Raw genomic sequence first — 23,631 nt, forward strand, 5'->3', positions numbered from 1 at the left:
GTAAGAAGGAAAAAGGAAAAGAAAAATGGGAAGAAGAGCCTGGAATGGATATAAATGGACAGGAAGGGAAAACAGAGAAAAGGCAAAGAACACAGTGGAAGACAAATGAAGAACTATGGTCGTTAAAGAACCATGAAGATTCCAAATAGAGAAAATTATCTAGGAAATCCCTAGGGGGGACAGTGTCACCAGGTATTTCCAGAGTGCTCTGTCCAATCCAACTTTGCATAAAGCTTGCAATGCAGAGCCCTCCACCGCCCCTCCTCGCACTGGCCAATAAATAAATATCAACATCCCATTTTCAGCCTAACTTCTTTCTCCCTCTTATGGCATTTCCTAGTTACATCCCCTAAATAACTTCCCTGCCCTTTCCTCTGACATTTATACCGCTTAGATATTAACAGATGACGCCACATCCCATTTGCGTTTGCTTTATCCAAATTACACAGTGCATGATTGTTCTTTTCATCTCTCCCTGTAAACCAAACCCTTCATGGCCATAATTAGTCAGGGCACTCCTCCCCAAAGCACCTCACTTCTCTGTGCTTCAGGTGATAAAGCACCTTCATCGTCTCAATCATGAACACTGGAGAGTAAGAATGTGTGGCTGGCCAAGGCTGGGAAGAGGGAGAAGTGTATAGCGAGAGGAAATAATGCAGAACTAAGTCAGAGTGAGGAGGCCAGATGCCGCTTAGACGGACTCCTCTTACTAATCAGTGATGTGCTCTGGGCAGGTCGTAAACTGGGCTGAATTATTGCCAAAGCCCATATGAACTCGGTCAGTTTAAAATCTGGTCTTCATGAACTTTGTACCACAGTGCCTTGGTGGAGGCTCGCAGACTTCAGCATCTGGCAGTCTTGGGTTCAAATCTTGACTTGACCACTTACAAGCTATTTGACCCTGTAGTGATTTACTTAATTCCTCTGATCCTTAGTATCTATCCTCAGAGCTAAACTTGAGAAAATAATGCCTGCCTTACTAAGGACATTGTAGGAAGTAAGGAGAGGCTCCCAAATTTGCTGGGCTCCTCAGACCCAAAGTGGCATCGTAGTTTCACAGCAACTCCAGGTCCAAAGAAATAGCTACTATTTTCATTTATTAAGTAGTTAGGTCCAAACAACTTAAGTATTATTATTATTATTATTATTATTATTATTATTATTAACATCATAACAACTCAACGGTGATTTGAAAAAAAAAAACCCCTATATTGAAAATAGAAAGTAGGGTATTTGACAGGCATTCCTGTTTCCTCTAACAATTTAAAACATCTCGTGGAACCCCTGAAAGATTGCTATGGTGTCCCACATCGCCCTGTATGTCACTAGGAGCCAAGAAAGTAAAGGGTAGGTAAGGTCCTTGGCAGGCAGAGAAATGACAGCTGTTCTTTGTACCAATCAGATCACTCCCCCAGCATTTAACCTGGACCTAAACAAGTGAATTGAAGTAGATCCCAAACAGATTCATTTTCTTCTCTATACAATTAAATACAGCTTGCAGGAGTTGAAAGATAACCAGAGAAGTGACTCCTGGGTTGAACCCTGTCTTTAGGAAAAACATATGCCTTGAATATTGTGAATGAGTCACAAATACCAGCTGAGAGAATGAGAATTCCACATCCAAATTCATTAAGGACCCTATGGCTTCTGCCAAGAAAAGGCAGACTAGATGAGGATCAGAAAGGATCCTTCTTAACTGTCTAGAATGAAATAGCAAAAGAAACCTTTGTCTCCCTTCCTCTCTTTCCAATAAGATTTAGTATCTCTTTTAAGATGATCTTTGCTGCAATCTCTCTCATCCCTTATTACTTTGGTGGCAGGTTCGGGAAAAGAAGGAGGCTCAGAAAGGCAAGAAAAATTTATTACTTTTCCTTCTTGAAAAATGACCAGGGTTTAACTATCAACCACCTGGTACTATTTATTCATTAATTCAGGCACTGATTAGATGTTTATTGAACCATACCTACTGTATGAGTAAGAGATTGAGGCATTGCAAACACAAAAAGATCCAACACAGAGCCAATAAGAGGTACAGTCTGTGTCCTCAAGGAGTTTCCCACCACTGTCCAGTCCAGTAGGAAAACAGACAAGAATGCCACATGGCACCAAATTGAGCTCTCATGTGCCTTTGTGCAAGTGCAAGGAAACCCAAGGGAAAAGTCTTTTAAATCCACTGTGGCAAAAACTAGGAACAGAGCAAAACCAAGAAGGTCCTGGGATGGGTTTTTGGAACAGTTGTTAGGGGTAAATAGCAACAAGGTATTTATCCTTCAACACTGTCCACCCCTGTCGCCAAAAGAACTAGGAGCTCTCCCAGAAACACTCTCCTTCCAGAAAACCCCTGCTATAAAGTCTGGGTGCATCTGTCTCATGTGTGTGCACTGGGTGGCCTGACCCGGGTCAGTGTGGACTCTCCAGCTTGTCATCTTGCTGACGCGACTCACATCAGCACCCTGGTTATTAGTGGAGCCACATCAGGACCACTCTGTTCTCAGTCTTTGGGATGCTGCCTTCTTATTCTTTGATTCATCTCAACGTGCTCATCATTCAGTCATTCATTCCATAGACTGTATTTACAGTCAGCTTTCAACTTTCTTAAATGCAACTCTCTCGTATCCTATACCTCCTACACTTTGTACATTGATTTATGTCAAATGTGAATTTTCATAATTCTTTTTTTTTTTAATTTTCATAATTCTGATGGAGATCTCTCACTTCCTCACTGGAGGCTGACCTCCATTAGAGACTCACCTGGGTGGCAACCTATGTGTATGTGGTGGAAGGGAGGTGAGAAGAAAGTGAAGAGCATGGGTTCCATTCATTTTAACATTGTGGATGCTCACAGAAATTAGTACCCCTGTGAGAACCAAGAAACTGGAAAGAACTAGCAGATATACTTCTTGCCCATCCTGCCTATCCTCCACCCTCATGGGCTGTCTAGAGATACAAATTTCCACAAGATCTATCTATACTACATCCCGTGTGTCCAAAATTGGCTTCTTGTAAAACTGTGGCCAGCTTACCAATGTCACACCTGGCACGGATTCTCCTCCTTCCTGTCTCAATTATCTCTCCCCTCCTCACTCTGCTCACTTGGGATTGATCTTTCCTACAAAGCCTTCATATTGAAGCTTCATTTTGGGAGTACTCAGGCTAGGACAGGCTATGTTCTTCAATGTCTTTAACTGTAAAATGAGGGTAGATAGCAATAGTATCTCCTTCATAAAGCTGGTGTAAAGATTAAATGAGTTGATGTTAAGTATTTTGAACAGTGCCTCCCACATAATAAACCCGACATGACTGTTGGCTATGATTATTCATCTCCTTTATTTTCAGGCACCTAACATGATCCTTGAGACATGGAAAGTCACTGATAAATGTTTTTCAAATGAATGAATCATGAACATGCACCGCTTTTAGTGGTGCTTGGAAGAAAAATGAATTAACTCAGAAGAGAACACCATGCCAAATATTAAATATAAATAAGCTGATTTCTCTTTTGTGGATAAAGAGACTTAAGCGCCAAGAAATGCACTGAGAAAATCATGTAGAGGTTTACACAGAATTTGCATATATAACCTTACAGGCAACCATTCACTTATTCATTCAACAAACAAGTTTTTGGTGCTTAATCTGAATGTGACAGGAAACACCACAGGGTTACAATGATGAATAAGACATAGGCCTGAACTTGAGGAACTTGCAAGGCAGCGTAGCAAGGGCCAAGGCAGATTAGCAAAGCAGATTATTAGAATGATCAGATCATTATTTTATGGCATGAAAACAATGGCAGAGATATGCATGGGGAGTCCCAGGGTCACAGAAGAAGAACCTTCTGTAAAAGCTGGGTAGCACCAGTTAGATATCTTAGAGGGGGCTATCCGGATGCAGACCTAAAGGGTAAGTGGGGGAATAGCCAGGAAAGTTTGGGAGTGGGTTTGGGAAGGGAGTGGGAAAAGCCACACCAGGCACAGCACACCCCATAGCAAAGGCCCAGACATGTGATAAGCGTGGTGCACACACAGGCTGTACAGTAGATTCAATGTCATTGGAACATAATAAGCCAGCAGAGAGATACTGGATGATAGGACTGATGGAGTTGACCGGAACCAGGTCAAAAAGGGTTGAGGGTCAACTCAGAAAGCCCCAAATTTATTCTGTAGGGCCACAGGTTTCACTGGTAAGTTTTGGGACTGTGTATAAAGTGAATAGCTCCTCTGGGTAGATCTTTTGGTGGCTAAAGAGGACCAATTTGAGGACAAGTCTGGAAGTAGGGAGCCAGGTGAGAAGCCTGTGGTGGTGACACAGGTGAAGGATGAAGAGCTGGCTTGAGACACTGGCAGTGTGATAAACATCAGGGTGGTGAGGGGGAGACACTCACCGCTGGAGCCCACTGAGGCATCCCTCCATCATCCTCTGCATGGCCCCCGAAGATCCAGACTCAAATAGTCCCCTCCACCAGTTAAGAATCCATGATGGGGGGGCAGCCTGGGTGGCTCAGCAGCTTAGTGCCGCCTTCAGCCCCAGGGCATGATCCTGGAGATTCTGGATCCAGTCCCACATCAAGGCTCCCTGCATGGAGCCTGCTTCTCCCTCTGCCTGTGTCTCTGCCTCTCTCTCTCTCTCTCTCTGTTTCTCTCATGAATAAATAAATAAAATCTTAAAAAAAAAAAAAAAGGAATCCATGATGGGGCTCCACCACCTGATCTTCCAAAGATAGGTGAGTCCAGGCAGAGTCCTTGGACATCACTGCTGAAATAAGGCCCAGGTTCCTGCTGAAACCTAAAATCTAGGTCTAAGTCCGTGTTTTTTTGTTAAATATTATTTCAGTGGCAATAGGCACTGAACTTCGAAGGGATCAAGAAGCTGTAAGTCAGAAACAGGCAGGTAAGAGGCAAAGCCAGGATAAAAATCCAGATTTGTCTGATCAAAGTGGATGGAGGGTCTCTTGTTCCTCCTCTCTTTCACTCTCTTGCTGTTTTTTCTGCGCGTGTGAGTGCGCGCACACACACATACACACACAGAATTTTAACTTCACCACAGATTCCTCATAGTCATTATCAAGTACATTTTCAATATCTGGAGCCTCACAGCCACTGTCTCCCTTCCCAACCCCCATCCCACGGTGCCTTAGATTACCAACTGGAACTTTAACCATGTCCTACATTCCATATCCCTGGCCCTCATAAGTTTAATTGCTAAACTGGTTGAAACTGAAAGAATGGGGAAAGGTTCTGCGATAGCATCACCAGCCCTCTCCCTGGGCTTCAGTTCAAAGGAATCGCAGTTCAGGGCCAGAGGAGAGAAGAGCAGACTTAATGCACTTGTAGGCTCTGCTCTCTCCCTCTGCAATCCTCTGGTGCACAAGGGCACAGCAGGGGTTGCTGGGAAACGGAGTCTTTGATGATGTGTTCTCCCTGCTGTGAAGACTAATGACTTCAAAGAGGGCATCCTGCCACGCTAGGGGCTTGCGTGGAAAATCTGACTGCAGTGTAATTAGGAAGAGGCTTGAGTGTAGGCTTGTATGTCCAACAGCACCCTCCCCTGCCCACTAAAAAACACGATTTGTGAAAGGGAGAGACAACGCTTTTGAAAAGCAGGGTGTGTCTTCAGGATAACTGCTTTGATGCTGATAAAGGTGAGCCTGAGGGGGTGGGGGGGGTAGGTGGGTTAAAACCAAATCAAACAAACAAACAAACAAACAAACAAACAACCCAGGCTGAGCAGGAACTGCTGGTCAGTGGGCAAAATGGAGAGATTTTAAATAATGGAAGCAAGACATCCCTCCTGAAAACCATCTCCCTGGCAGGTATCATGATGCCTGATGCTGACTCCCATGCATTAGATATTCACACTTTCCAGGATTCTCATTTACTTCTCTGTACCTTATGAGGTAGGTATTACTATTATCATCCCCATTTCACAGGAGTAGAAGTTACAGCACAGACAGTTTAAGTAATTTGCCCAAGGGAAGTGGGTAGGGATTTAGGGGATCTGCTTGTACAGTCCTAATCAATGCTTGATGGACTCAGTTCTTCTCATATTTAAGCTCCTAGTGGGCTGCACCTTATAGAATTGTTGTGAAGACTGGACAGAGTGTTTGGTACAGAGGAAGTCCTCAGTGTAAGTGATGTGCTGTGAGTGGTATCAAGACCTTCTCTCCTGCCTGCCCCCAACATAAATTTCCCTGTTAGTCCATTTCTCATAATGCTTGAAATCGCACCAGTAGCTATTCCATTCTTATTGAGTACCTACTGTATGCAAGAAAGTTGTGTATTTGAGACTGAGGCTCAAAATTTAGCCCTTGCTTCAAAGGTCTGATGGTCTAAAAGAGGTCAAGACCAATCTAGGGGTAGAAATAACAAGGCACAATGTGGCAATTGCCACAAGTTTTGAGGCAGCCCAAAGGAGTAAGAGACGGCTTCCAAGTGGGGAATGAGGGAAGGTTTTATGGAGGAGCAGATATTTGGGCAGGGCCTTGTAGAGTGGATAGAGTTAACTAGGAGGGTGATAGTGGGAGTAACTGGAAGGGAGGATGGGTCCTGAGTAAAAGTAGGGAGGGTGTGAGGTAAAATAGAAGTATGGTCAGAAGGCAAGCAATTCAATCAGGTTGGAAACAAATGTGGGGGCCTTGAGTGCTGGGAAGGCCTTATCCTGAGAGGCCACACTGTGGCCATACTTGTCCTCATCCATCACACTGAGAGCCTGGACACAGGATCAGACAGACTGCTGGGGTCATTCCATCTCCTGCCATCCATTCCTGCCATATCCTCATAAGCATGTCATTGGGCCCTTTGTGCCATGGTTTCCTTGTCTGCATCATGTGAGAAAGAAATGATCTGAACACTCACAGAGCATTTACAAATAATGCCTTCACATAGAAAGCGCTCAGTGAATATTATGCATTATATTTAAACAAGGTAATAGATCCAGTGTGTTAGCATATGATGATATAATGAAATACAAGGCACTGTTTGTACCCTAGTGAAACTTCCATTCTAACAGTAGGTTATTCTAAACCCAAATTGCCAAATTGACACTAAGATCACATCATTTGGTGGTAGTTCAAAGAACATACATGAGGCCATGACCAATGCAAAACTCAGCGCCACCACTTATTGAGAGCTTACATATTTTATTTGACATTATTGAGTACAACATATTATACTTATGTTTTCCTCATAAACCTTACAACAACTCTATGAAGTAGGTACTGTTATTCCTGTTTTTACTGATGAGTAAGTTAAAGCTCAAAAAAGTTAGGAAGTCAGCCCCAAATACAGTGCTTTTAAATAGAAGAAATGAGATTTAAGCCCAAATCTGTCTGAGTCCAACAATATGCTCTTCCTATTATGCTCTGTTGCCCCCTATACAGATAAAAATGTGAGCAGGTGAACATTAATCCTCCTGGAGGTGAGGTATCCATATCCTCCCAGCTCAGATGAAATGGTTCAACCAAGACTATTAAGTGAAGTCCAGTTAATGATACCCAAGCCTATCCCTGGAAAGAAAAACCTTTGAACATATTCCAGACAACCTTTTTCCTAGGCCAAGTAGCTTGGTGAAGATGGATGGACCCATCCCTCAAACATGAAAATGCCACTCCTAATACATTGGGTAAAAGTTCTGAAGTCTTTGTCAACAATAAGGATCTGACTAGGTGTTTTATTCTCCCACGATTGTGCTGGAGATGAGTAAATGCAATCCATGTGTAGAGTCCATGATCTAGTCTGTGCCATGCCCCCTGCTACAGTAATGGGCCATCTGGACTTGAGTACATGGCCATGGTTCCACACTGGCCACAGCACAGAGCAGCCAGTAGCAGACGTCTGCCCCTGTCAGACAGATACCAGCTTGGGGCCCTCATAATGTGTTGGGAGTGCTTTTATTCAAACCTGGATTGTGCAGCAGCCAATGGCATTTACTGCATTTAGGTCCCCAGCAAGGTCCCTCTAGTGACTTGCCGCTTTCCCTAGGACTCTCCATCATTCTGAAAGAGATGCTTAACTACAGACTACATAACATGTCATTGTTTTAATCCAGGCATCAACTCATGGATTCCCTGCCCCCAGAGCCACAAAGCTGAACTGCGGCTTCTCTCCAGTTTCCATTTCATTTAGAGACTCTTTAGCCCTTGAGGGATTGGACACAAGAAAGTTCTCTTAATGGACCCCAAGAGTCTCTTTTCTTGTCTCTGAGACTCTCAATATTGCTGCAGCATTCAAGAGATTCACCTGTAAAATGGGGCCATGAATAATAGTTTCTACTTTGTAGTATTGAAATGAGAATTACATGTGTTGATACATGAAAAATATCGAGGAGAGTGGCTGGTGCATCACAAGAGCTATGTCAGTGTCAGTTATTATTATTACTAACACTAATATCAGTATTATTACCACAGCACTTGAAGGGCACCATGTGGGGAGTGCTATAATACTAGGCATGCAAAGTACTATGGCTCATCACACTGCCGTTAATTCTATTCAAGGTAGGCTTTCATTGTAGACTATGTTCCCATTTTTGACTATCTCAAAATAGTGAGCACTCACTCCATTTAAAGTCACCCTTCTCCTGAGGTTATAAACAAGGGAGTCCCTGGAAGGAAGTTCATGCTGAGAACTGCGGTCTGGGCAGCCCCATGGGATCCTCCACCTCTAGAGCTAATTAGGCTAGCCTGGCCCTGGGGCTTTGAGCGCTGTCCAAGGTCCTGCACAACTGAAATCTGGGTCTTAGGTCCAAAGGGCAATCTTGACTAGAAAGCCTGGTTTGGGCTGTATCTCCTCAAGCAAACAAGGCTACTCTTGATGTGGAAAACCTTGGAGAAAGGTTAATAAGCTTGGTGGAAAGGAGACCATAGGAGGAAAAAGACTATTCCTATTGTTGAGCTACATCATGGTTTAATAAGAACCTAGATGTCGGCATCAGGCAACAAGAACAAGTTCCGTTCACAACTCTGTGACTACGGCCACCATACTACTGAGCCTCAAATAATAATAGGCATTGTCCTTATTTTTTTAAAAATATTTATTTATTTATATTTATGATAGTCAGAGAGAGAGAGAGAAAGAGGCAGAGGAGGGAGAAGCAGGCTCCCTGCCGGGGGCCCGACGCGGGACTCGACCCCGGGACTCCAGGATCGTGCCCTGGGCCAAAGGCAGGCGCCAAACCGCTGAGCCACCCAGGGATCCCCGGCATTGTCCTTTTTATACATACATATGTATATGCATATGTGTGTGCATGCATGTGTCTGTATAAAACAGAGCAAGAGCTATAACAAACAATATGATGCAATTTTTGTTAAAAAAAGGATTATACCTAAATAAACAAAACAAAAGGTCAGACTGAGTTCCCTCCAGGGAATGGTATTTCAGGTGGCTTAGGTTTTCTTCTTTTTACTGCTCTCTGTGTGTATGTGTGTGTGTTTTTTTCCCCTAGATTTTTTACCAGTTATATGCATTCCTTTTATAAAAAGGAAAAAAAAATAAAGTAAAAAACAAATGTGTAGTGACAAAATGTTTGCCCTCCAATTTCCGAAATTATATGAGGTTAAAATTTCAAAAAAATAATTACAGCATGAATGTTTGCACAAGAATCCAAAATACTTAACCTAGAAATGAAAACCTTAAGATTATTTTTACTAAAATTGTTTTCACAGAAACTGTAGGTAGAAGAAACACTACTAACTACTCACCTCTTAACCAATTCATAGGATTTTTATCAAGATTAGTGATATTTAAAAAAAAAAAAACAAAAGACTGAGTCCAGCACTACATACTTAATGAATGACAGCTATTAATCAGCATTAGATGAGGGACTGGCCAAAGTCTCCAGTGACATTGAAGTTGTACAGCATTAAACACTGTGCTGAATGTGAGGGTCACTGCTTACGATTCCTCCAGCCATTTGCTATCCAGACTTAACAGAGATGTTTTATTAGAGTTTGACCTGAATGCTAGACCCTGAACCACTTTCTTCTTTTCTCCATAATCAGGTTAAAATTGAGGATTTAGTGAAACATGAAGAATAACTTTCCCGTGGAAAAAGTTTTGAGAAAAATAATGTACCACAAAGATACTTCTAAAGCTTCCTTCCTTATCTTTTTTCCTCCAAATTTTGTGATTATAAAAGTCATACATGCTTATTGTTAAATTATGAAAGAGAACAAAAATGTACGCAGAATTGGGGGGGGGGGAAGCAAATTTTTTTGATGCACAGCAAAAGAAATTGGGAGGAAATGTGCCAAAATGGTAATGGTAGTTTTCTCTGAGCATGGGATAATGAGTGGATTTTTTTTCCTATTTATTTTAAAGAAAAAAAAGATAAATAGCCAAGATCTTCAAAGCCAGGGAAAATGACAGTACTCTCAAACCTAGTATTCTTAGACCGAAACCCAAGGAAGCTGAAGGTCCAGCGAGCATTCCTAGTGGAAAATATCCATGCATTCAGTAGAATATATAAATTCAGGACACTATCTGGAAAGCATGGGCAAGACATAAAACATTCATTTCTATAAAATTGAAACAATTTATCTTCCATTCTTGAGCAGATGGGAGGGTAAATTGAGGTTGATTTTTTTTTCACCCTGGTGGTCATGTTGGAGGAAATATGAGTGTTCCCGCCTCCGGCACTGTTTAAAATAAGTCTCTTGGTGCCGTGACTGGACTAGTCAGAGAGAACACTGTGGTAGCTTCACCCTCCTCCAGGGGGGAGGCAGTAGAGTAGGGGGGCTGCGGAAGGGTGGGATGGGCAGGCCCCTTGGTCCTGGGGGAAGGAAGATGCAGAGAGGAGGCAGGTGGGGACCACAGAACATCCACCTCTCATCTACAGATGGTAACTGATTTTCAGAGTGTTGTATGCTCTTCACATTGCACCCTCTTTAAAATCTGTATTTACCTGACTGATTTAGCTCCAAAACCCACTCATCACTGTCAAGCATGGTCACCAGCTCTGTGACCTTAAGCAAGTTTCTTCACCTCTCTGGCCCTCTATTTCCAAATCAATAGAATGCAAGGATCCTTTAGGATGCACTCAGCCACAGTCTATGAACCTGTTCTTATTTTCACCACAGGGATGGTGCAGTGGTAACAGGGTGCCCACCCAAGGGGTCTAGAGCCTCCGTGTCCGCTCAGGAAGGGTTCTTAAGTCTGGCTATGCTTCAGAATCATTTGGGGAAACATTTTGTAGGTACAGATTCTGGACCTTCTCCCAGACCTACGAAATTATAATTTCTGGAGGTAGAAATCAGAAATCCATATTTTAAATAAGCTCCCCAGATGACTCTTAAGTATCTGCTCTGTGCACAGGCATCAGGGAGTCAATTACTAATGGTATATTTAGCTCTTGTATCATCTCGAGTAACCAAGAAGGTTACAGCTGCTTCTAAGAGGGGAGCAAAGGGCACCACCGAAATGACCACACTCAGGGTCAGCACAGCTCATTAAGTGCCTCCGTGCAAATTAGAAAAAGGTGCCCATCTGGATAAACAAACCCTTTGTCTCAGCGTTTGCTTGCTTTGGCAAGCACAGGCTAGGGTTCAGCCCTCAGCTCCTCTCCTAGCCAGATGTGTAACATACAAGGTCTAGCACTGTACTCAGCTGACCACACATTTTTTTTGTGAAAATGCATCAAGTCAACATGTTCTCACTTGAGAAAATGCCTAAGAACAAGCTGCAGAGTTTCCCAAGCCAAGTGGGGGAACTGATCCCATTACACCTGTGTGAGGCTGGTGGAGATCCACGTGCGACCCCCCCAGTTCCTGCCTGATCGTCCAGAGAGGGGTCAGTTATCCTTCCACTGGACAATATTTCAGCTGGAATCAGGTTAGAGTGGGGCTTCTAAAGAGAGAGGAAACTAGAACTTCAGGCTTAATTCGAAGAGCTAAGATGAAGATCTGTCTGACATTGAAATGGATAGGAGAAAGGACAGCCACGTTGGCATCGACTCCTGAGGGAAGAGGAGGAAATGGAAGCAAAGAAAAAAGGAGGGGAGAAAAAAATAAATGAGAAATAAGGAGCCAAACAAATACACTGGGAACCCTTGTTAGGAATATGTGAGTAAGTGAGGAGTAATTAGAAAGAATGACACACACATACATACACACACAGATAGGAAAACAGAGGAAAGGAGAACAAAAAGAGAGCTAATGGGAAGATAATCCCATTTGTGCATGGCATGGCAATGACAGGAGCTGGCACAGACAATGCCGTCGGGGCTGGAGGGCAGGGGGGAGGGCACCCAGAGATAAAAAGAACAGTGCCAGGCTGGCCTACAAATCTTGTCTGAGGGGTTGGGGGAAGGTGACTGAGGCATCGGTGACACAGAAATCGGAGACACGTGGGTGGGGAAATAAAAGCCAGACAATGAGCTAGAAATGGACAAAGGAAAAGTCAGGAAATGTCATATGTCATCCAGAACTGTCTGAGTCCAGCTGAGTCACTTCTGAAGAGACTTTGGGCAGGTCAAAGAAGGCCAAACACTGCCCAAGACCCGGACGTGGGATCAGAGACGCACCCCAGCATTACAGTCACTGCCCTCTGATGGCTGGACATTTGCCCTCTGATTGTCAGGGAACTGAAAGGAGGTCTTTGCTCAGTTGTAGGTAACCAGGAGGTGAGAATGGGCTTGGGATTCATTTTGAGTAATCAAGGGAAGTCTGGTCTCTGCTCAATACCTAGAAGCCAGAGGCGGATGTATCGTCTCCACTGGGCTCTGGTCATCGTACTGAGTGTTGTCTCCAGGGAAATGGTACGAATGGCATCATTCAGGCAAGCCCAAATAAAACCACCACCGTCAAGGATGTAGTTTGAGCACAATAGAGAGGCTGAGGCCAATCATGACAGACACGGTCCTCATTCTTGGCTTGAAAAGGAAACCGGATTCTATGAGGTGGGACACTTGCTCCTTATATGGATTTAGAGTCCCCAGGCAGTCACTCTTGGGAGGATGCAGCAGGGAGAAGTGGTAGAAATAGAAGGAGAGAACAGTAAGCACCTGGCACAATGGAAAGGACAGATTAAAGTGGCGTGGGCTGTGTGTGAGAGCGACAACGTGGGCATGCGCATGCATGCACACATGTGTACTTATCTGGGGCTACCATGGCAAATGTGTTGCCTCCTGAGTAGGCAGTGAAAGAAGGTTCTGATTCCTGACAACAGCTTCTGAAGCCTTAGAGAAACACCTGTTCATTTCCCACAGCCGGCTCTTCCCATCCCATGAATTATCACTTGATCACCACCCTTCCGCACTGACATCTAGGGATATGTGAGAGGTCTTCAGTGGGAAATCTCCTTGGTGTCGCCTGCTGTACCTGAGATACCAGAATAAGAAATCAGACTATTATTTAGAGGGGATCTTGAAATGCATGAATTTTATGTAATGTAGTGTTCTGAAAAATGTAGCTAGAAGCCCTTGGGCACACTTCTAATTTAACCACCACAACAAAAAACTTCTGATAGCCTTTCTTAATAAGCTCCAAACTAGTGAAAAAAATTTGTTTTTTCTCCTCTAATAGGTTCATGTAAATCAATCTTTCTTGCCTCCTCCACCCTCATTTGGTGGTTTCGTTTCTTTTCTGTGAAAATTTTCAATTTGTACTTGTTGTCCTGGCAAACAAATACTAGACACATATTCTACTGGTCCCTGGCTGTGTCTATAAAGCCACAGGGATAGGAGGCTGAGGAGTTTCTAGTGAATTCATGTCAGGTCAGACACAAGACCTGGTACAGCCCCATGCTGGTAAAGCCCCCTTTTATGTCCTGGGCCCTCTGTGGGACAACCGTGTCACCAGGGATTCTGTGGCAGGAAATGATCGATTTTGTGGCCAGCCTCGAAGACCAAAAATATAATCTCAAATATCCCGTGTTCTTTTAATAACTCATTAGAAATCTGTCACCAATGACTTTGTTTAAATCTTTTTGAAGCTATTTTTACTTTTAGTGAATAGGAGCTTCTTGTGTAAGTTCAGTGGTTTTACAACTGGTGGCCCGATCCCCTCACCTGGGTACACCACAGTGCCTGGCTTCACCTCCCAGAACCTTTCACAAAATTCTCAACATGCCTTACTTCTCCTTGGGCATTTCTGGCAAAATCAGAGTCACAAAAAAAAAAAAAAAAAAAAAAAAATGGCTGCAACTCCCTTGACTCACATGCCTTACATGTATGGTTCCTGATTCTGTCATTCTTTGCTGTTTGGTCTTAAAAGCTTTTATCTGCAGAATAATTTTAGGACTATGTTATACTTACAGAATCCAGATAAATACAAATTTAGCTAGTCTCAAGAGGTTTTGTGTGGGTTTGTTTTCTTTTTAGGGTTGTTTTAATTTATTTTGAATGATAATGAGGGACTATCCCATCAAATACACAGATGCTTTGGAACTTCTTCCTGCTAACAATTTTAGGGACACATACATGGAAGTTTAGGGTCCAAAGCCTTAGAAAGCAAGAGGTCCCCCAAAGCTAGTCTCTACCCACTTAATCAGCTTCTTCTCCTGTCTCTGTAAGTGGCACTTTTAAGCTACACTAGGCTATTTACTTGCTTGTCCTGGAGAAGCTATGCTTCTTATGTCTCCAGGCCTTGGCATATGCTGTTCCGTTTGCTTAGAATTACCTTTGTCACCCATTAAATAGAATAGTTCAAAATCTAACTTCTCCACGATGTCCCATTCTAGGTTCTTAGATGTCACATAAGTCACCCATTAAACTGTAATCACATAGACCTCTGCTCATACCTTTCTTTTAATAGGTTTTAGAATTCATTTTAATTTTTTTGTTATGTGCCCATTATCTACCTAGACTATTAGTTCTTACAGAGCAGAGACCACATCTTCTTATAATTAGCAATCTAGCTTATCCTAGTACAACAGGTAATGGAGTGAATATTTGTTGAAAACATGAATGAGTGAGAGCATAAATGATGGTGTGCAGTGGTGAGAGGATTTGTATGAACAAACCAGCTCACTCACACATATGCTCATGCAAACACCATACATGCACATATCATGTACACATGTACACCACACACATGTGTACAAAGGCACATGCGTGCACACATGCGAGTCTAGGTAAACTGGAGCACCAGGCAGAGGCTGGGTAAAGTTGCAGGTGTAAAATTTCGTATTGATGTCCTTAATCAATTTTCTTCCTCGTCTGAAAGTCATGAATGCTTATTGCTACTTTTCTCCTCATACTTAACCTAGATTTTTCACAGGGGAATTCATTTTAAATATCACCAGCCTGGGATTTGCTTGTTCTACTTCAAAAGAATGTTCAGCTATTTTAATGTATGCAATACAAGATTCTAGGTGAAAAATATAAATACCCACACATGCTGCTTACCTTCACCTTCTGGAACATTAAATATTCAGGGAAATCAGTCCCACCATCGATTTTTCCATAATACCCCAATATGTATCATTAGTTGGCAATCTGTCAGGCCAGTTTCAATTCAAGTGACAGACTTCACGTTCAAATCAATTTCGATTAATTTTGTAAGAATCATTTAGGAAAACGTGGCATCAGGACCCTGATTTAAATCAAGATGTATGGTATCCTCCACTTTTCATTTATCTTGTCATTTTACGAGGAAAATGCAGTCTTTTGTCTGGCATTTTTTTATATACATATAAACCCATGCTGCTTATCACTCCTGGTTCCATTATCCCCAAGATAGTCACTTTTTTTCCCTCCTAACAGTTGCTCCATTATTTTATTAGTGTCCAAAACGAGACCTCGCAGACAGTGATGATCAGAGAATAATGGAAATTAGAGATGGAAATGACAGATTAGGTCTCCTTGTCTGTTTCCTGGGGCTAATGTCCCTGTCAGTCTGCAACTTGGTGCTTTAGCCTGTCTTATTTTAAATGACACCAACGTGGGGCCTCCACCAGGTCCCTGGAGGCTCTTGTCTACATCCTAAGACTGCCTCTACAACGCAGCCAGAGGGGATGACGAACCCTTGTGCAATTACCAAGTGAAGCCAGGCCCGTCCTCCTATGATCTGTCTGCAAGGCGAGGGATGTGGAGGCTTGAGCGATTAGCCACCAAATCCAATCACTGCAGAGGGCCAGCCTGGATCATCCAGGGCAAAAAGCAAAATGATATTTTGTCTTTTTTTTCTTCTGCAGCAAGTTTGCAGGCTAAGAGATAGAGAGCTGGTTATCCATCACTCTTTAAAACATTTTACTCAGTAAGAATCATAGCCAACTGAGATGCTCAGCCATCGTGTATGCTCAAATCCTAGCTTCCCATCCATGATGCAAACGTTTTAGGGGTCAGAGAGTGGGGGGACTAAGGTGACTTTACACAGGGAATGGCACTCTGTAGTCATACCCCGCTTAACATCTATGAACCAAGTCCTCGGCCCTCCCCGCCCATCATTCAACAACACGCCACCTCATGTGTATTTACTCTTCTACAAACACTTTCCTCCACATCTGGGGGACTGCCTCTCGGATACGACCTCAAGTTCAGTGGAAACCATGTAATCCTTCATTTTCACCAACAGGAAAATTTCATGGCATTTTGACTTCCTCAAGTTTTCTGACCTGTGGCTCAGATTTTCTTCCCCTAACTTCATTCTCTCTTGTCCTTATTCCTCAACCTCAACCCGTTCCAGAACATTTGCCCTCTTCTAACGTCGAGGGGCATCTATCATGCTTTGACTTAGTCATCAGCTGGCCAGTTCTCCAAGTTGAGTTCTTCTATCCTTCATCATAAATCACTCCCTTGGGCTCTTCAATCATTTTTATTGCTCTTCTCCAAACTCTCACCCATTTGTCTCCATATTTATTGCTTTCAGAGTCCAGAACTACATCCACTATTCTAGGCTTGGGCTCATCAGAATCCCCCAGAGGGGGCTGATCATCAGCCTCGGGGATGGGAGTCCTCCATAGCAATGTGTGAAATGACGGTGGTGCCTTTTTTCTACCTTGTCAGGCTGCAAACACATTTCCAACCTGCACAAAAGCAATCACTCTCAGATGGCTTGTGCCCTGATTTCTTTCTAGTTTTCCCCCGTTCCATCAACTGCTATTATTAGTTAGTGTTTATTGATTCCTTTCTCTTCCCACCCTGCCCCACGATTGAGCCAATGCAGAAAGCAAACTATCAGCACCCAAAACAGAGTAGAAAGTTGCTTCTAAAAAGCAATACCTGTGCACAGTGCCGATGGTTACACACCAACGTGAATGTTCTTCATGCCACTGAATTGTACACTTTGAAATGATTAAAATGGTAAATTTTATGTGATGTGGATTTTATGACAATGATTTTTTTAATGTAAAAAAATAAAATAAAAAGCCAAGACAAGGTAAACTTTTATCCCAGTCATGTGTGCTTGAGGGGAAGCAAAAGTCACAAAGAGAAAGGGTGACTGGGGATCTGGCAAAAATACCCTTACTCCATACAGAGCCCTCCTGCGTTTCACCCTTGCTGACGGTGGTGGGGAAAACAAGTTTCTCCTGTCAGTCTCACAAAACTCCTCGGGCTCTGGGAGAGCTACACGGGAGTCTGTGTGGCTTCATGTGTCTCCAACAAAATCATCAGCTAAGTTCTGCCTGTGGAATCCTGGCGGCTGGCGGTAGAGTGAAAAAGCAGAGAGGGACAGCTTGATTTTCAGATCCCAGCTGGAGGCTGGAGGGCTGCGAGTCAGAGGCATCATCTCTGAACTCGTAAATGGAGAAAAAGATGACATGAACGTCACTGGAATGGTATAAATATGGAAATGCACGGTGACATTTTTACCCATTCGCTATTCAGAATATAACCACCCTTTAGCTCCGTTCCTCTACATGCAGTTGCTCCATCTTGTCTGCAGGAAGAAGGGTGACATCTGGGAACTGGCTCATTTGCCATCCCAGCACTTACCCCTGGTTTGTGCCCCATTCGTTCCGAATGCAAAGGTGCTTGTGTACTGGATCCTTCATGTACCCTTCGTAGCAGAGGCATTCCCCTTAGAAGCAGGGTAGGAAGAAGAAACATGAAGCAATTGATTAACATGTCTGTTTGAGAAAATGAATATGAGATGATCAGATTAAATTCTGATTCTAATAGCAGTGGGGATGAAACAATAAACCCCATTATGTCACACATCCCCATCTCTACCGCCCACGTGCACGAACACACCCTCAATCTCTGCATTTTCCACTAAGTGCTAAATTTCACTAGTGGAGGAACCTCGTGTTTACAAAGAATCCACTGTATGTGTTCTGTAAAAACAAAGGCTGAGACCCTTTCGAGCAAAAGGACTTTTTCAACCTTATTTGCTCAGTGCCTAGTCTACTGCAAGGCAGATATTAGGTGATTGGGAAGTGTGTAAAGAGCACATAAGTGACTTATTTCATCATATATTTCTAAGTAGCTTGAAAAGTAGGTTTTATTGGCTCTGCTATACTGATAGGGGGAAACCAAGTCTCAGAAAAATTAAGGGATTTGGAGACAGCTTATAAGCAGCAGAGTTAATATTTGAATCTGTGACTACCTGACTCTGGACCTTTATTCCCACCATCCCATGCTGTTAGCTCACAGAACAATTATATATAGTCAGAGGAGGCCACTTACACCTGTTACAGTTTTACAGGAGCTCTGGGTTTTTGGTAATGTAAAAAAATAAAATAAAAAGCCAAGACAAGGTAAACTTTGATCCCAGTCATGTGTACTTGAGGGGAAGCAAAAGTCACAAAGAGAAAGGGTGACTGGGGATCTGGCAAAAATACCCTTACTCCATACAGAGCCCTCCTGCGTTTCATCGTTAATTTAAATGAAAATGGCTGATGATTTTGGAGCTGTTAAGCAGATGAACCATCCACTATTCTCTATTTGTTTAGGATATTACTATGCTTCATTACCATTAGTTACTCCACTAATATACCAAGGGGTTCTCAACCCTTCTGGAATTGCACGCAAAACCATGCATGTGCATACGTCTTCCCACGGCAGGATTCCAGAACATTCATCTGATTTACAAGCAACCTTAAGACCTCCAAAGATTAAGAATCATTGCCTGACTTACTACTGATCTTTAAAAAAATTGCTCTTGTTCCCTTATATTAATAATTCCTTAAATAATGTTATGAATCCCTAAACTGAGGAGACCAGTCCCCCTAAAGCACTAGTGTTCACTTGTTCACTGGCTGGTTAATTTGTAGGTAGTCAAAGAACAGGCTGTGACTTCCTATAATCTGTACATAACAAAAGTGGCATGCCCGAAAGAGACAAGGGGCATACAGTTTTTTCATCTTTCTAGGAAGAGACACTTAAAAAAGGATATATATAGAACCATAGCATTGAGAGGTATTTTCTATTTTCAAAGACAAAAGCCAATAAAAATGAAGCAAAGGGGCCCCACAGTTATGAGGGAAGGGACTGGGGAGGTTCTAAAGCAAGTTTTTTGTTAAGATCTAAGCTTAACCATTCCTTTCAAGATGGACCTTTAAACTATTCCCCATCAGAGCCCCACTACCAAAGAATGCTCATTTTTTTCCCTCACTCCTGTTTAACATGAGGTGCTGAGGAGTGGAGTGAAAATGAGCAACTTCTTAGTTTGTAGGGGCTCAACACAGAGTATGAGGTCAGTACTTTGGCTCCTATATATGACGCTCAGGCTTCCACATGAGCAAGATTCACAGAAGTCTCAAATTTACTGGCTTCAGCTGAGCTGTAACTAGGAATAGTCAGGGAGCTAGGGGTGGAACACAGGAAAACAAAGTTTGAAATTAAGTAGATGATAAGAAAACTTTCAGATAAAGGATGTTTCTCTGGGAGAAGGAAAGATAAAGAAGGCAAGTACCAGAGGATCATAAAGAAGAAAATCACTAAGGAACTGGGCTTCATATTTTACCAATTTCAAGGAATGTAGGGGCTGTAGACTATAAGCTACATAAGGGCAGGAACATAATAGTTTTTCTGCATGAGTAGGGATTTTATACATAGTGTGTAATGGAAAATTAATTAATTTGCTTAAGATTTTGGCCTAAATTTATAGATAACACCATTACCACCACTCTCAAGATACAGAGATTGAAGGTAATTAATGTGTGCAAGGCACAGACATGCTTCTCCCTTCAGAAGATCATCTCCTGACTGTCCTTGTAGATGTCAGGCATGGGCATGATATTAAAAAACAGGAAGTAACCTCAAGAGGTTGTCAAACCCATCACACTGACTCTCACAAGGATCTTGGCTGGAGGCCTTGCCCTAGAATGAAGGATTGACCAGAAAAGGGAGTCCTTCCACGTTTGGTATCTAATTACCACAAAACATGTAAAAATAAATGCACTGACAGCTCAGAGTTCAAGCATAGCCTGATTTTCCTAATGATGGCAATACGTACCATTTGTAGAGCACATTTACCTTTCCCAAATTGCCTTCAGAGTCATTATCTCCTTATGAGGTTTCATCACTCATAGCTATGTGGGGACACTGCCGACAACAGAGAAAGCTTTCCTCTGAATAATGTCACATGCAGCCCAAAGTCAGAGCAACAGAGACATTTTCAAATGTATCAGGCTAGAGTTTGAGGATATCCAAAATTTGCCTCTCAAATGATCCTCATTTCCGGAACCCACCAAACTTCCCCCTTCTGCATGCCTCCTCAAAACCAGTTTGGCCATCTACACTGAGAGGAGTTCAGACTCAAGGAGGAAAGTTGCTATGGCAACCAAATGCTAAATCTTGACTTTAAGAGGGGTTTCGTGCAAGCACAAGCTCCGACTGTTAGCTGTGAATTTTAAAGACCCCACAAGGGTGTTGGATGCCCTCCTAAGCTAGAAGTGTTACAGTCTCTGCATCTGCTGTGACAGATGGCGGGGAACACATGACGTGCCGACTCTGCGGTGGTGTTCACAGCAATCCAATGGAGAGATGTGTCATGGCCACAGAGAAGTGCCCAACCGGGATGGTGTGTGCCCTGCAGGGGGCATGCAAAGGCAACCATGCTGCCTGACAGGAAGAACCCACCAGGGGGCGATCTGGAGAGGGCCTGGAGATGACTACCCTTGACTCCTGCTTGGGACCCTGAGGTCAGATGCCTTGAAGGAGCTCGTATGGTGCCCAGGCCTCCTCTCATTTCCCATTCTACAGGTGAAGGGCTGAGGTGCACATCTCATCAAAGGATTAACGAAAGACCTTGAAGCTCAGGCTCCTCTGGACTTGACAGAGCCCAAAGCCCTGAGTCACCTATCTTTCAGGTAGCTGTTGGCTTTTATTAAGTGGAATTGGGTGGTATGCTCCACCTAAAAAGGGAAATCTCTGTAAGCCATCTGGACTTGGATAATATCTAACTGCCTGGCCTCCTCCCCGTGGAGACATCAGGCAAGAGGCAGGTCCAGAGTCAAAGAGCCCCGCGTGACTCTGGGAGGGCAGACAGAGGGAAATATGCCAAAGTACATCCGGCAGGAAGGTGCTTTAATTGAGCCACAAAAGGGAATTTGGAAAGAGTGGGCAATCCACGTGGCAGAAACAAAATGGGAATGGTGCTACCCTGCCAAATTGGGCTCGAGAGAGAGGCAGTGGCTCAGAGCAAGGAAAGGGGAGGAGGGCTAGATTGAGTCTGGAAAACTGGCCCAAAGCCCCTCACCAGATTTTACATATTTCTCTGTAGTTAGGACTGGCTTCTAGAAAGATCTGGGGTAGAAGGAATTTCTGTGGATGGCAATCTTGGGTGGCAATTAAAATTTGATTTAGCTTGGAAGCCTGTGCTCCTTGCAGACCCCCTGTGCTCCTTGCTACATATCTTGCAAAGGGCAGTGAGGGTCTGTGGCCAGAACTGATGGTGGCAATGAAATCAAGCAGGTGCGTGAAGCCCCCCCACAGCTGCCCAACTGGCAGAACAAAGGCCGGGAATGGAGGGGTGAGAAAAGTTGCTGAAACCAGTTAGCCTGTGTTTCCATCAAAAAACAAGCAAGCAAGCAAACATACAACCATAACAACAACCTTTAGAAGGTGTAGGAAAAGTCAACCTCTGGCTGGATCCGGTCAGGGCAAGCCATTCACCCTTGGGGGTGTGCTGTTAGCCCACCTAGGCTGGAGACACACCCCTGGTCACAAAGTTGGGAGGATCTAGGGAAGAATGTCAGTGTGCAGTTGGCCAAGGGTTTCCAAGCACCAGGCTAACAGTTGGGGGCACATTATGCCCCTCCCAAATAGTGTGTTGCTAGAACGTAGAAGGAAGGCTGTAATGGAAAGCAGATCAGCAAGCTTCCTCCAGCTCTGGTTCTTCTGTAGCCTCCCGACACGTCTCTGGAAGGTCTATGAAGTCACCTCTCTACAAGGGGAGAGGGGTGTAGAGTAGCAGAAGGATGCCTGTTATTTCTCTGCCCTTTTCTTCCTTCTGTGTCTACAGGTGCCATGACAACGATCACAAACTTGTGGTTTAAACAACACTAATTTATTATCTTACAGTTTTGTAGGTCAGAAGTCTAACATAAGCCTCACTAGGCTAAACACAAGGTATCTGTAGGGCTACATTCCTTTCCGGAGCCTCAAGGAGAGAATCTAGTTTCCTTGCCTTTTCCACCTTCTGGAAGCCACCCAAATTCCTTACCCCGCACCCCATTCCCCTGGCTTCAAAGCTGCCAGTTGCTGGTGGAGTCCTTCTCGTGTCGTGTCGTAGGACTCTGGCCTCCTCTTCTGCCTCCCTCTTCCTCTTAAAAGGACCTCATGATTGCACTGGGCCCCACCTGGTTGATCTAGGATACTTTCCTTATTTTATTTTATTTTATTTTATTTTATTTTATTTTATTTTTTTATTTTTTAAGATTTATTTATTTGAGAGTGTGTGTGCTAGAGTGAGCAGGATGAAGGGCAGAGGGAGAGAAAGAGGATCTCAAACAGACTCCCTGCTGAGGAGGGAGGGAGCTATGTGGGGCTCGATCTGATCTCATCACTCTGAGATCATGACTTGAGCCACAATCAAGAGCAGATGCTTAACTGAGCCACCCGGGAGACCCTAATCTTCTCATTTTAAAGCCAGTTGTTTAGCAACCTTAATTCATCTTTGCCATGTAACATAACTCATTCACAGGTTCTGGGGATGAGGAGGGGAATGTCTTCAGAGGCCCAATATTCTGTCCACCACAGCTGCTACTCTGGACGACTGCAGGTGATGAGTAAACACAGGCTTAACTTTGGAACACTCTGGAAGGTTGCCTGAGGAGAGCTCTAGGCCCCAGAGGATGCCCCTTTGCAGTGACTGAGCATGTGTGTTTGTGTGTTTGTGCGCGCGTGTGTGAAAGAGTACACACGTGCACTTGCACAGTTCCACATCTCCATATGGGCAGACCCCTCAGCATGGCTGGGAAAGCACATGTCCCAACACTATGACATTTCCAAGTGAGTTAGCTGGAGGATTGCAAAAATAACGTCGACTTGACTTGCAGCCAATTCCCACACTCAGCTCTTTGGAGAAAGGCTCTAGGATGGAGTGTGGGAGGCGATAAAGTTTCTTACTGATGAGTGTGTGGGTTGACCACATCATCCCATGTGCGGGAAGAAGCAGGGCGGGAAGGGGGAGGGCTTCCATTTCCAGCATTAATGAAAATAAAAGTCTCCACAGCAGCAGGTCTCAGCTGCTCCTCCAAATGAAGATGTTGCACCTTCGCTCTCTGGTGTGGGATTTGGATTCCTCTCTGTGGTCTC

At 43.6% G+C, this 23,631-nt stretch overlaps 1 protein-coding gene across 4 annotated transcripts in view; it reads right to left on the reverse strand.

The window, feature by feature from the left end:
• ASTN1 (astrotactin 1) overlaps nucleotides 1-23,631 on the reverse strand; it is a 300,822-nt gene that overhangs the window by 125,788 nt on the left and 151,403 nt on the right. For all 4 annotated transcript variants that reach the window (XM_026001246.2, XM_072733094.1, XM_072733093.1 and 1 more), the window contains exon 8: nucleotides 17,863-17,947. In XM_026001246.2, coding sequence (XP_025857031.1) covers nucleotides 17,863-17,947 — 85 coding nt within the window. The remainder of the gene's footprint in view (nucleotides 1-17,862; nucleotides 17,948-23,631) is intronic.

The sequence above is a fragment of the Vulpes vulpes genome, chromosome 13 (assembly GCF_048418805.1).
Source record: "Vulpes vulpes isolate BD-2025 chromosome 13, VulVul3, whole genome shotgun sequence".
Classification (NCBI taxonomy): domain Eukaryota; kingdom Metazoa; phylum Chordata; class Mammalia; order Carnivora; family Canidae; genus Vulpes; species Vulpes vulpes.